The sequence below is a fragment of the Protopterus annectens genome, chromosome 4.part1, assembly GCF_019279795.1.
Source record: "Protopterus annectens isolate FY-2018-M chromosome 4.part1, PAN1.0, whole genome shotgun sequence".
NCBI classification, from domain to species: domain Eukaryota; kingdom Metazoa; phylum Chordata; order Ceratodontiformes; family Protopteridae; genus Protopterus; species Protopterus annectens.
In genome coordinates, this window is record NC_056734.1 from 108,115,724 (window position 1) to 108,131,162 (window position 15,439).

Below are 15,439 nucleotides of genomic sequence, written 5' to 3' on the forward strand. Positions count from 1 at the left end.
ATGACACTGGCCTCTCCGCACTGCTTCAGAATGGTCTGGAAAACCTCCGTCTTGAGAACTCTCTCACTGATGTCATGCTGGTGGTGGGTAGCAAGCAGTTTCCTTGCCATCGTGTAGTTTTAGCAGCAGCAAGTAACTATTTCAGGTAAGATTACACATTTTTAAGAGAGGCAGTGCTCTTTAAGGGAAACTCCATATTTGCTTTCTTTACATTTCCTTTTAACATAAGTTCAGTTCTGTTACTTTGCAGAAATATTTTTCTGCAGACTGTTCTGACAAGTCAAATGCAGCATTTGCTTGTTGCTGTAGCAGATTTGTTGCTGTGACTTTTAGCCTGGGAAACTGCTTTCATTTAGATTCATTGTACTTACTTCTCAGCTGTACGTATATTGTTCAGGAGAATTCTGCACAGCTTTAAAGAAGCAACCTTAGCTTGTTTCAGTATTTCCATGTTACCATTGCTCCAAAACACCTGCCTTCCTGAAAATAAAGCAGTAAGGACAGAAGCTAGGTACTTGGCTTTTTCTTTTTTTTTTTTGTGTGCAATTTTCTTACGTGGAGAAGTTTGTGACACCCACAGTACTAAATGCTGTGCAGTATTACTGATACGTTGGCTTTTTTGCTTATTCAATATCAATACGGTGAGATTGTTTTAAGTGGCCATAAGTTCTTAAGAGCTGACATGTAATTGCAAACCATAATGTGTTTTTTATCCCAGTTTACCTCAGAAGACAAAATGGACATAACCCGCAGTGTACCAGCATTGTCAAGTCCCACAGAAAGGCATCAAAGCTCCTATAGTACCAGATTGTTCTGCCAAAACATAATTAATTCAGTTATTGCCTCATCACTCTTCATCTTGAAGTAAAATATCACTTATCAAAATATTTACAGTTCTGACATTGTTTTATATTACTGGCTTGTAACAGTACAGTGATAATGGCAGACATTTCCCCAGATTACACAGTGCACTGTTGACTGTCACTGTCACTGAAGCATACTATATAATGTCCCTTGAAAATAAACAAAGAAGAAACCCAAAGAAACCCTTCACTGAGATTGTATTAAACTCTCCATTTTTGTCTTGGTTGTGTTCTGAAGTCAGCTGCAACAAACAGATTGGCTGTATATATATATATATATATATATATATATATATATATATATATATATATGGGTGGATTGATATATGTATAAATACAGATACAGATACACTTATGGATATAGACAGAGATATAGAAATGCATACACAAAGTCACACAACATACATACATACATACACACACACACACACACATATATATATATATATATATATATATATATATATATATATATACACATATATATATTCTTTTTTCAGTGTGGTGTGCTTACTCATTTGTCAGACAACAAAAAGATAGTTTGAGATCTTTGCATATACTTACCTATATCATTTATGGATAAATATAAACATATCTCACACACACACACGCACACACACACACACACACACACACACACACACACACACACACACACACACACGCATGTATTTTTCCATATGTAGTGTTGTAGTATCATAGTCTATTGTCCAAATGAAGATTGCGTATGGGATGGGGAAAGCTTATATCTAGAAAATGAAAGAGTGCAGATTAGGAAGTGATGAAGTCAGGTGAGTCACGTAAGAGCTCTGGTATATGAATAAATGCAGATTGGTCTGCCAGTTAAGCCTAGGAGGTTACAGCTATGAGCTTTACCTTGGGACTCTTTTCCCCCTTACATACTGTATGATCCTTAGCAGGTTATATAACCTCACAGTACTCATAGGTCATCTTTGTAAATGGGAACTTGTAGCTAATATAATTATCTAGTTAATAAAAAATTGTGACACTGACCAGGCATGAGTCCATCATGACTTGATGATATTGTATGCCGAATCCTTTCACAAGGGTAGCTACTAAGGTGCAGTGTGTATAGATAGCACTTGAAGAAGTGGACACTGATGACAGGAAACTGATAGCCCAAAGCCTGGAAAGTCTGACAAAAAAAGCAGCAGAAGAAATACTGACTGAAGGTATGTTCCAAGTGCCCTACATCAAGAGAAGCAGGTGGGATTTGGAGAGGGAAGAATGCTATATACATGTAAGAGGAAAGCATTAAAGGTATTATTTAAAACTTAAGTGAGGGGTGATGTCATAGTAACAGACTGGCCAAATATATGTAAGATAACACCGACCTTCAGGAACATGGTAGCAGGTACAACAACACAACTGCAAATGCTTATCCAGGCAAAGTCCTGCCTGTACTTCATTGAAAAGCACATTTTAGTTGTCCACAATGAAAGCCACTAAGTATTCTAGCTTTATGTTCAGAACTGCTTAAATAGTAAGTCAATCAAACCATTTTTACCTTACCTTGATATTCTATGCTATACTAATGTTTTTGCAGAACTTTATTGTATTATTTTAATCTAAAATGGTCTGATGAGGATGGCACAGAGTGATATGATTTGTTTTTTTTTTTTGCTTAAACTTTCTCTTTCCATGTATGCTGTATCCGTAAAATATGATATCATCACACAGGTCTCCTTGTGCAAGCTCTTCTTTGCATTTATTTAGAATGGCAGCACTCAGAATTATTGCTTACTTTGAAAATTGCTGAACACTATTCCTGAAACTTTTTTCCATTGACACTCCCTCTTTGTTTTCTTTATCATTTTGTAGATATACTTTTTCACTTTAAGTACTTTCTTATTCAGATGCAAAATGCTGATAAGTACAATTTCATTTGTAAAACCAGAAATTGTGTGGCATCTCAATCTATTTTTGTTATTTACATCAAGTTTTGTCCCTTTGATGACACTGTAAAATAACTATAAATTTCCAAAATATGAGTAGTTTTATGACCTTAGAGGGAGGGAGAAAAGGCAGCTGTAAAAAGCAGTTTTCAGTTTTAAGAGATTGAATAGATGTATTAAATGCAGTGAGAAGGAACAAATTAAGGTCTCAAAATACCATATTACATTCATTTTCCTGGACCAAAACACTTAGTATTTGATTAGTAGTATGGTATAAATTCCAAGGAGACAGTTTTCTAAACACAGCATCATGAAATTTAATTCAATCCCAAGATGGTATATACAAATGAAATTAACAAGACAGAAATTTGACAGTGGGGAAGAAAGAACTTAGTTATGCTTTTTATGTAACAGTTTAGAAATCATTTTAAAGGGAGGAAACCCACTGAAAAGATAAAAGTTGTAGACTGTCTATATGTGATTGCACAGCACCACATGTAAACATACTGCAGGACAAAACACTCAACAATAAAAAAAGGTAGAGTCACACTGAAGGGTAGGTATTAAGCCAGACTAGTACTGTACTGTATAAATAATGATAGAAGGATAGGAATTCTTATTTACAGATAACATAAATAACAGAAAAAAAGAGAGCAGAAAGGAAAAAAATTACAGTGTTTGAAAATGGAGTAATTTCACCAATGTTATGGATATGCATGGGTAACTCTAAGAAATGTTTTTGTTTTGTTTTATCTGCTTGATATAAGCTAGCTTACTGTTGCAGAAAAAGTTAGTGGGCACAAAAGTCCTTTACTTGTAAGCTGTGACTGACTAAAAAAAGTCCAGAAGAGGGCATTCTGAAGAAGCTTAAACAGTCTGATACTTTTTGAATGTCTAAGGACCATAACTGCAGTTCATGGAAGTGGAGAACTAAAAGTACAAATGGGATGATTTATTCTAACCATGAGATCTCAGAGCATTTCTCCTACTCAAGGTAGAGCAGTTTCAGTGTTGGTATATAATAATAAACATAGGTATAGACAGCATAGCCTCCTTGTTGGTGTAGGGGTGCTAAAGTAGAACTGTGAATTTCAGAAATTAGCTGTTACTCTGAATCTCAGCTTATTTTTCTAACTTGTACATCTGACAGGAAAAGGAGCTACAATTTAACAGTATGTACAGGAATCAAATCAGAAATGTTTAAGAACTGGGAACTGTGACTTCTAAATCTCAAGAGACTGGAAATATCACCATTATGATATAGAGTCCTCTGGTAGAAGTCTCTAGAGAAAGCTATCAGAGGTAGACAAATTCAACTCACATACCTCTCAACCTCTTAGAGTAAGAAATCTGGACAAAGCCATACATAAAAGTGGGAAAAAGGCCCAAAAATAGGGACACGTTTTAAATATTGCTCTTACAAACTTAGAAAGTTGATAGTATAACAGGTTTTATGTTAGCATGCATTTTCTGAAGGGTATGGAATCTGAAACTCAAATGTCTGTCATTATTTTCTAATTTCTGTCTTTAATGAGTTGCCACTAATTTGCCAGAAAACCACAATTTTATGAAAAACAGACCAAAATATGAGGCAGAAATCTGGACATTCTGCAAAAATCTGGACAGTTGAGAGGTATTCAAGTAATTTTCTGTCCTGTTTAATTTATGGGTACACACTGGAATGTGTTCATACTGGAGGTAGCAGATTTTTTTTTTTTATTATTATTATTATTTGAAAGTATGTATTGCTTTATATACCGTACCATTGCTGTAACTATGCTGTCTGTTACCATGCTATATTGTTTTGGGCTACTCTGTATTGCAGTGACATAGATCAAGTAACACTAGATGATGTATTTGTTTTATTTCTATTGTGATAATAATGATGATTACGATTTAAAGGCATACAGTACATAATAAAAGGTCGCATCAAAGAGAAATGCATATGTAGATAACGGCATCCTACTGGTGGATGTAGCTTGAACACTCGAGTTTCTACTGCCCGAGGTTCATCCTGCCATCCATCAGAATTCCTCCATAGGAAATCACTGTCTGAGAGTTGTGCCGGAAGTGATTATCTTTTGGGGGGAATTTCCCCTGTTATGTGTTGATGCAACTGTGGAGCTGGTATGTATACGTTCACATCTGTGGGTGCAAGGGGCTTGACCCCCCCACCCCGCAAAAGTACTTAACTTTTTTCAGCAGGATTTATTTCACAGGATGTAGTTTAGGGATTTTGATCCTTAGTACATTTGCTTTCATACACTCACAATGGAAGTGTAGAATAAAATAGCAGCTTTTTAACAGAATAAGATAGGAAAAATAAGTATGAGGAAAAGCATTAAAACATGACCTGTATGCTAATGATCCTGAGGAAGGGAGAAGCATGCAGGAGGAGTATTCAGGACTAAATAAGTACAAATACAACTCTGTCATTGTCCATGTTGGTGTGAATGACCTGAGCTGTACTTCCCTGGACTACATGAAAAGAGACATGGAAGAGCTCTCTGATCACGTAGCCCAGGCCGAAATGACCCTGACCCTGAGTGGCATACTGCCCTCACCAAGAATGATACCATGGTATAAAGGAAAAAGTTTCTGGTGTCATTCAAAGGGGATCCAGTGTCTGTCCGCCTGGGATGACATGCTCGACAAGCCATGCTGTTTCATTAGAGATGGCTTGCACCTGTCACCCTTAAGCTTTCGAATACTGGCCAAGGCTCTTGCCACCCCCATAGTGCTTTTTTTAGGCAAGGCTCAAAAGACAAACCTACCACCATAAATAGCACTAGTAACAAAAAACTGTGGGTAATGCTACTCAATGCCAGAAGTCTAAACTTCAAAATGCACGCACTCGAGGCTCTCCTCAGTATGGAGAAAATCGATATATGTGCAGTAACAGAAACCTGGTTTAGGGCTCCAGAGAGCACCCCAGCACTATCAGGCTACAACTCATACCATACATTTCGGCCACAGAACCAGGACTGAAATACAAAAGGCGGGGGTGTATCCATATTCATCAAGGATACCCACACCTCCAGGTTAGTGGCACAGCACAATGCTTCAGAGATCATTCACATGCAGCTAACAATGGGCAAAACTGCAATTCAAATTGTAGCTTGCTACAGATTACCCACCATGTCCCAGGACCCCCATCCCATGTTTCTGGAAACACTGGAAAACATAAAGGTCCTACCAAGCACCTTAATATTGGCCAGTTTCAATTACCCAAACATTAACTGGGAGAGCTACTCAAGTACTAACTCCCTTGCCAAACATTTCCTAGAATTTATAAACTCAAAAGCCCTGGATCAACTGGTCAACACTCCCACCAGATGTGACAACATATTGGAACTGGTCATCACCAACATGGGTGACCGGTGTTCCACACCGGAGGTCAACCCCTCGCTGGTTAGATCTGACCATAAACAAATCACTTTGGTATCCACATCCCCCCCCCCCCCCCGGACAAGGAAACCACTGTGAAAAACTTTGCAAAAGCAAACTTCACATTACTAAAGACCAAGGTGGAAAGTTTCAAAGCCCCCATGCTAAACAATAACGCTGTCCAAGCTGCAAAATCCTTTACTAATGCATTCTACAGGCACCTACAAGAATGCATGGATCATGCTATCCCAAGCAAAACCAAGACTCACTCCTCCAAGAAAAGGAAACCAGTCTGATGGACCCCTGCCATAAACAAGCTATACAATAGGAGGAAACTAGTGCAGAAAAGAGTAAAATCCCAAGAAGGGAAGACATCCCTGATAAGTATCAGAAAGAAACTACAATCCCTCATAAAATTATCCAAGGCGAGCTTCGAAAGAAAAATTGCCAAGGACTCCAAAGATAACCACAAGGCATTCTTTAGCTATGTCAAGAATCTAAGTGGCAATGTACAGATCTGCTCAGAGTTAGTGCAGAATGGCACAAAATACACTGAACCAACCGATATCGCCAACATCCTGGCAGACAGGTTCAGTGCAAACTTCACCCCCCTCTCACCCCCAAAAGGGCCCATAACCATACCAGAAGAATGTAGAGCCCCAGAAATCAGAGACACTCAGGTTAAAACAGCCCTCTCCAAAGCCATAAACACAGCATCAGTGGGACCGGACGGTGTCCCAGGCTGCATCCTACATGAGCTCAAAGATGAACTAACCCCTCACCTAAACACACTGTTCAAACTCAGCCTCTTCACAGGCTACGTACCCATAGAGTGGCGCACAGCAATGGTTATTCTGCTCCACAAAGGCAGAACCACAACAGATCCCAGGAACTATTGCCCTATAAGCCTGACTAGCTTGGTCTGCAAGGCTATGGAGCGCATCATCATGGAACTCATTAACAGAGACATGGGGAACCTCCAAACATTGGACCCTACCCAGTCCGGCTTTGTTAAAGGCAGATCATGCCTCCTGAACCTGGTGGACTTCTTTGAGACAGTTACTAAGGCTATAGATGAGGGAAAGGTGGTACACACAGCCTACCTAGACCTCGCAAAGGCCTTCAAAACCATTCCCCATTCGGGTATTATAGACAAGCTCACCAGCCTGAACATAAACCCCTAGTTCACAAGATGGGTTGCCAACTGGCTCACTGACAGAACCCACATGGTGAGAGTTGTGGGAGCTAAGTCCAATTCTAAAACAGTTACAAGTGGCATTCCCCAGGCCTCAGTCCTAGGACCCCTCCTGTTTGGCATATACTTCTCAGAGGTACAGGCAAGCACAGGAGGACTATGGTTGACCAAGTTCACAGAAGACTGCAAACTAGGGGCTATAATTGACTCTCTGGCTGACACAGGCATCCTCCAAAAGGGTCTCACTGAGATGGATACCTGGTGTCAAAATCATGGCCTCAAGCTAAATGCCAAAAAGTGCATACTCATCCCCTTTGGAAAAAACAAAGTACCCACAAACTACCACATAGGTGGTAGTCCCCTGAATACGGAAGATGTAATAAGGGATCTGGGGACCCAAGTAGATAGTAATCTCTCTTTTGATAATCACATTGCCAAAGTGGTTAGAAAATCCTTCTGTGTGGCCCACCTAATCACAAAAGGGTTTGCATCCAGATCAAAAGAGGTCATTGTGCCCCTGTACTCATCACTCATCAGACCCATCATAGAGTACAACGCCCCATTTGGGATGTACCTTACAAGACACCTGCAACAGCTAGAAAGACCACAGAAGTACTTCACCAAGAGGATCACTGGTCTCAAACAGATGCCCTATGCAGCTCAACTGAAGAAACTCCAGCTGTACTCGGTTGCATACCGCCTAGTCAGAGGTGATCTCTGCCTGACACACAAGGACATGTCCAACCCAGAATTGATGGTCATTATCCACCTAAAGAAAACCATATCCCCTCAAGCCACACATTCTAGGGATTTAAACCTTACCACAACAATAAACAGGACGTGCTGGAGGGATAGATTCCTGTCCCAGAGACTTCCCATGCTTTGGAACAAGATTCCAATCTATTTAGGCAGAGCTCCTCACTAACACTCTTCAAGAGAAATCTTGACGAGTGGATGGAAAACAGAAAGTTTACCCCGGGGATCACTTCAGTGGCTCTGCTGGACAGAGGCACGGGGAACTAATCTCAGGGGGCTTATAAATGCCTTCAGGCAGATAGCCTAGTACCTGCCTATGAACCTATGAACCTATAACATCTGCAGTGCATGTGTATGAACAGATGGAGAATGAACTTCTGTGAAGGGAAAAGGCACTATTATAAGCATTAGAAGGTATTCTAAATCTGCAAAATAAAGACAGAGAAAGGAGTGTGATCTGCATACTTATTTATGGTGGAACCAAGCCACATGAAAGGTGGAATGCATTAGGTGAAAGAGAAAGAGAGGGAGAAAGAGAAAGAGAAAGAAGGGAGGACTGGGAGTGATAAGAAACTGTAGATAACAGATATCATAGTACCTAGTAGCCAAAATGGTAATGAACAGTGACATAGAACATCAGTTTGTTTTATAGATTATATTCTCTGAATCTCCCATGGAAACTTCAATAGATATGGTTACAGCAGTTTTATAGTGGACCAAACATTTTCCCTGCTGCATTCAATAATTAATCGTCTGCACTTTCACTTGATTGTTGATGCAAGACTTTACAATCACCAGAACCTACTTCATAGAGTCCAGCAGACTATTAGTTATCAAATGTTGTATGAAAAATGCTTGGTCCACTATAAAACTGCTGTATCCAAAGCTACTTAATTGCTCTTACCAAATTGGCAGTTTATCAGACTATATAGTATTACTCTGTAGCAAAGTGCTGGAGTATTTTTGTAGGAGGAAGCCAACCTGTACTCCCACTCCCCAACTTATATATAACAACTTCAAGGTAGAACAACTTTAGGGACAAGGATATACATTTTCCAACAGGGGAGAAAACTTATTTACAATGTAATATTACATATCTTGATGGACTGCTTATTCACTGACTTTGTTTTGATAAATTTGGATTCAGTAATTCATGTGCACTCTGACCAAATTTCATGCATCCAGTGTGCCCTTGCTGTGCCTTAGGGTTACTATTAATATTGTAAATAAACCTGCACCTGTTTTGTTAATAACAATGCAACAAATCTGTGGACTGCATAAAATCAGTAATTGTTTTGTTTCAGGGATGATGTTCGAAAATGCAGAAAATGTATAGAAATTAAACCTACAAATGTTTGAAACTGAAACTGTAGAACTCTATAAAATGCAATAATAATAATAAGACTGTAGCAGAATGTAAAAGGTGAAACTGACATTTTTTCTATATAGGGTGGTAACAGAAGCTGACACACACATTTAGAGCTGACCAGGATAAACCAGCTCTTTCTGGTTACTTAAATGGATTACATCACTCTGCTAAGGTCTATTGTCTTTTGAGTGGCTGGCCACAAAAATGCTACAGACATTTTGAAGGGAGATTCCGCCTGGCTGTTACTATGCTGACTGTATATGTTTCAGGAATGACCTGTCATGGGCCACTCTTCAAGAGGACATATAGCATGCTGTGAAGAAACATCCCTTGTTTTGAAGACTGAGCTCACAGAAGCAATTCTAGAACAGTCTTTGTGGTACATGGGAAGTGCTTTATGGACTTTTTACAACTCCATTTAAGAACAAGTTTATTATGTTTTGCTTTGCGTGTTGCATTTTATTACTTTTTAGACAATGGTGGATAGGGACTTGTAATTTCTTTAGCCTGGTTCTATTCAGAGAATAGTTGGCTGGTGAATTAGAGTTTTCCTGTGAAGCGATCTGTCTGTGGTAACTCTTTGTTTGTAATCCTCTGTTCAGTGAAATACCTTACTTGCCTGAGTAATTATTTTATCAAACTGTATTACTCAATGTTGTCTTAGTAAATAATTCTATTTATTTAATTTTAAAGGCATGTGGTTAGTTAGTCAGCCAGTTAGTTAGTTAGTTAGTTAATTATGCAATAATGCTTCTGTCTCGATGTAGGATTGTGGCATCCACTTCTGATAGAAAAAAAAAGACTGATCTGCTATATATTGCCATCAGTTCTTATATTTTATTTGGCTGATTGGTACTTAAGTATTATCGCAACTAGATTTTCGCGGTTGTGAAACTCGCATGCTGCAATGAAATGGAATGCGGGAAACACTGTAAGGTATAATTTCACTTCTTTACTAAGGAAAAACAAGTTTGGGATATATTTTGGAAGAGAAATAAATGTGAACTTCTTCTTGTTTTTGTGCATTACACATGCACACTTCATTTCTCATGGCTGCTGTATTACTGACGAAAGGAATTCTGCCAAGAAAAGCACCCACATCACATATGGAAATGCTTTAGGTAATGTCTTTAATTCTAACACTTTGCACACAGACTTGAAAGGAAAGTTTTGTTAACAGCAAGTTGCACTAAGGAATGGCTTTCAAAAGTGTTGGTGGATGATGTCGGCAGGTGATTCTAGGGTTTGTTTCTGATGGGAGAACTTCTCAGCAGTGGGTCGTTTTTGTGTTGTTGATGGTGGTATCCTCAGACAAACTCAGATTGTACTTCACTGGTTTCTGGAAGGTATTAGGGACGAAAATATGTGGATTGTTCATTTCCTGGTTTTGTCTTCTTTTTTTTATGCGGGGAAAGTTGTCACAGATTGTAGTCAGGAGTGCTTCAAATCAGTGCTTTGCATGGGCAAAATAGGTTTCACATGACATGCTGCCAGGGAAGTGCGTACATAAACAACCAAACTTATTTTTTTAATTTTTACCTGATAACCCTGCAATAAAACAACCATAAGTGTGAAAGAAAACAGATTGTATGACTTGATTACAACATCAACGGTCAGATTTTAATGTCGGGAAGCAACCACTACTACCGCAAAAATCTGGTTGCGATAATATGTAAGTACCGGCTGATTTTAAGAGTGGTTGAGTAACCAGTAATCTAGTATATGCTAGGTTAGTCAAAAATTGAGGTAGTGCTACCTTTAAGAGAGAGAGAGAGAAATGTGTGCATCATGAAATATGTAAAGCTCAAAATATCGAACCTCAAAATATCTAAAAAAAAAAAAACACTGCTAAAGTACTTTGCACCAATTTCTGGATATGCATCACAAAATATCTAAAAATTCTATCAAGTTAAAAATGCCATATAGCATACACCCCAATTACAAACCTGAGATCAAGTGTTGCCTTGGAAGTGGTACTGTTAGGAAAAGGGTTTTCAGTAACAATGTGTAGGGTTAAGGTTAGGATTAGCACATGAGTTTCACCCACCTTCACCACATTTCTCATGTGTACGAACCCTAACCGTAACCCTAACCCTACCTCTGCCCCAGCCCTACACATTACATTACTAAAAACCTTCTTCCTAACAGTACCACTAATCAAGACAAAGGGAAACAGAACACACACAATACCAGTCATGCAAAACAGTAAATGTATCCCCTCACTTAACCCTTACCCTAACCCTAACCCACAAACGCTCGCACATACACATCAACCACTATAATCTTTTTCAGTCAAATATTCATTTTCCTGCACAATCCTACCTACAAACATTAAAAAATGAGCATTTAGTCGTCTTATCATTCAATCAAATGTGCTTTAGATATTTTATGCTTTCAATGATTTTCAAACACTTTACAGTCAAATGAGCTTTAAATATTTTAAGCTGTAACTATAACTACATATATATCTATATAGCTATATATATATATATATATATATATATATATATATATATATATATATATATATATATATATATATATTTATATGGGTCTACTGCTTTTGGTCGAATTACATTCGGTCAAAAATGATTTCAGGTAGCTCACTTCACCGAAAATGCATTTCACTGAAAGCTCATTTGGTCGAATTCCATTTGGTTGAAAATGGAATATAGCCCCTGCCCCACTGCAGTGCGACCCTGGAGTGAGAATATAAAGTAAGGGGGTGGGGGGTGTAGCCTCCCACATAATTGCAGTGTATGCACTATTATATACATGTGTATCCATTAAAAATACATTCAAACATATAACATCAGTAAAAACTAGTTGCAAAATGTGGGAGGCTGTGCCCCACCCCTCCAACTTATATTTTCACTCCAGGGTCGCACTGCAGTGGGGCAGGGACTATATTCCATTTTCGACTAAATGGAATTTGACCAAATGAGCTTTCAATCAAATGAGCTTTCAGTGAAGTGGGCTGCCTGAAATCATTTTCAACCAAATGTAATTCGAACAAAAGCAGCAGATCTATATATATATATATATATATATATATATATATATATATATATATATATATATATATACACACACACACACGGTTCCCTATCAGAAGCCTGAAACACTATAAGCCTGAAAATCAAGATCCTGAAAACTATAGACTGAAAGTTCAAAATCCTGAAAGACCAAAATCCTGAAACTCAAAATCCTGAAAACACAAATAATGCTAATATGTCACTATAAAGACACTAATATCTACCAACTGACCCTGCCCTAACCCTAACCCTAAGGTCCGTCACTATCGCACACTCACCTGACCCGCGCCCTAACCCTAACTCACTTAAACCACCCCTAACCCCAATATTTGTCACTATTGCATACATGCCTAACCTGCGCCCTAACCCTAACTCACTTAAACCGCCTAACCCTAACATAAAACCAATCAAGACACTTACCTGAACCCAACGCATGACCCAACACCACAGGGCTAACAATAGTAAAGCCACAATGACGTCAGTATGTCCATTTTGTGTTTTCAGGATTTTGAGTTTCAGGATTTTGGTCTTTCAGGATTTTGAACTTTCAGTCTATAGTTTTCAGGATTTTGATTTTCAGGCTTATAGTGTTTCAGGCTTCTGATAGGGAACCACACACACACACACACACACACACACACACATATATATATATATATATATATATATATATATATATATATATACTTTTCATGTTATTTAGTGTTGTTGTTCAGCAGCATTTATTGGGAAAGTAAAGTGGTTTGAGGTGACATAGCCCCTGTCTCTCAAACAGTGAGTCCAGTGGTATCAGTTGTGAGACCATACCACTGGCAGCCCCTCTCACATATTGGTGATAGTGGTAGCCCTCACATATCAGATGTAGTCACTGCTATCAAAGTTACAATAGTAAGAGCAGCATTCTCAGCAGACTGTTTTCAGTATAATTACAAACAAAAAATCGGACTTTTACAGACTGAATGCAGTTTGCACCATTATATCACTTAAGGTGCTTAGTTTGCATCCATTTCTGGATATGAATGTATCATAATACGAACCATAGCACTACCCAAGATAACTGTTAGTGCAACAGAGCTAAGAAGGAGTGTAGCCGGTCTCCATTATACAACTGTAATATGGACTAAAATGCGATCTTCCATGAAACATAAAGTAGGGCACCTATTTGTATAATGGAGAACTGGTTGGTGTATTTGTGAAGACAATGATCTTACACTGAAACACTGTTGCAATCATTCAATACTGTATGTGTAAAAAGACCCATAGAAGGGCTATCTATAGCAAAGACTCTTTGCCATACCTCTCAACTGTCCAGATTTTCGCAGAATGTCCAGACTTTTGCCTCATGTTTTTGTTCTGTTACTCATAAAATTTTGGTTTTCTTTCAAATTATTGGCAAATCCTTGATGGCTAAAGACAAAAAATAATGACAAGCATTTGATTTTCAGACTTCATAACCTTCAGAAAATTTATGCTAATGTAAAATCTGTTGTTCTATCACCTTTCTACATTTGTAAGAGCAATCTTCAAACTTGTTCCTAATTTTGAGCCTTTGTCCCCCAATTATTTATGGCTTTGTCCAGATTTCTTGCTCTAAAAAGTTGAGAGGTATGCTCTCTGTATCCAAACAAGGGCAGCTCTAACTTGGACTGCTCATGTGGTATTGTTTAAACACTCTTTACATATTGAACAGTTAGCAGGAAAGCCAAAAAATGAGGTAAGCTTTGTTTCCCAAAACAGCAAGTAACTGGTTACTAATACCACATCACAACAAATGTAACTTAGGTCGAGCACAAGCCTCTTTTGTACACTGCAAGCCAAAAATTAGATGCAGCAGCTTCTGTATGCAGTTTGTATCAAATTACTACAATCATGTACTGTCTAGTGATTACCATAATGCAAGTATTGTTACTTCTGTGCCCTTGTTAAATGTGAAATGAAATATATACTGAATATTTAACAATGCAATGGTAGCTGACTGCCACTTTTAACTCAACCATTAGTGCATTTTTTTTAGTTTTTTGCCCAGTTTATAATTGAGAAAAAGGCCTATGTTGGATTAGACAGGTTATCAGACAAACAAGCAATACATTAATAAGCTGTCCTGATTCTTCAGTTTTAATCAGTAAGAGCATAGTGCTTCTTTATGGCTCCCTAATGAAGTCCAACTCTTTTGTGATTGGCTATCATAATTTCATTCACAAAAGATTAGAATCACTGAACTGTGAACTATAGCTAATATTACAAAATCACCACAAAATGGTGTTTTTGCAGGGGGTAAGCCCCTGAACCCACTCTACATTACCAACTATTTATACAGACCAAATCCAAGACTGCATCATCTCAGCAAAAAAAGACCTTAAGATACCTCAAGCTCAGTCTTTAAGTGGCAAAATACTAAAATCGTACATTGATGTTTCAATCACGTGTGTTTTTCACAAGGCTGATTCCCTGTCTTTACTTTCTAACCTAGTCAATACATATCTCAGTCAAGGATGGAAACATAGTAGCGTACTCCTCATCTACAGACTCATGGCAACACAGACATTCCCTTTAGGAATCAAGGGTATCCTGCCATCTTACTGCAAGACTGCAGGTGGGGTACTTACCCAACTTACACACCAGTTCTTCTGAGAACTTAAAGGTGTACAGTGGTTTAAAATGCAGCCGTTTAATGCACACAATTCCTTGTGCATTTCCTGCCCACACTGAAAACCCCAGCCTAAGTCACTCCGGTCTTTCTTGGCATTACCCCTTAGCATCAGAGCCCATACCACCCCCATGAAAAGAAATGAAATGCTGATCACTTCTACCTTCCCCAGATTACTTCCTGAGCACTTATCAAACTCTGATCACCGCTTGTGCTATGGCATGTTATCTGATCATCATTACTAGCATGTATTTTACACTGAGGGTACTAA

The 15,439-nt window shown here is 38.4% G+C and overlaps 1 protein-coding gene across 1 annotated transcript in view; it reads left to right on the forward strand.

Moving 5' to 3' along the window:
* Positions 1-15,439, forward strand: part of KLHL6 (kelch like family member 6) — a 438,836-nt gene that overhangs the window by 166 nt on the left and 423,231 nt on the right. The window contains exon 1 of the mRNA XM_044070012.1: positions 1-145. This exon is cut by the window's left edge and continues 166 nt beyond it. Coding sequence (XP_043925947.1) covers positions 1-145 — 145 coding nt within the window. The remainder of the gene's footprint in view (positions 146-15,439) is intronic.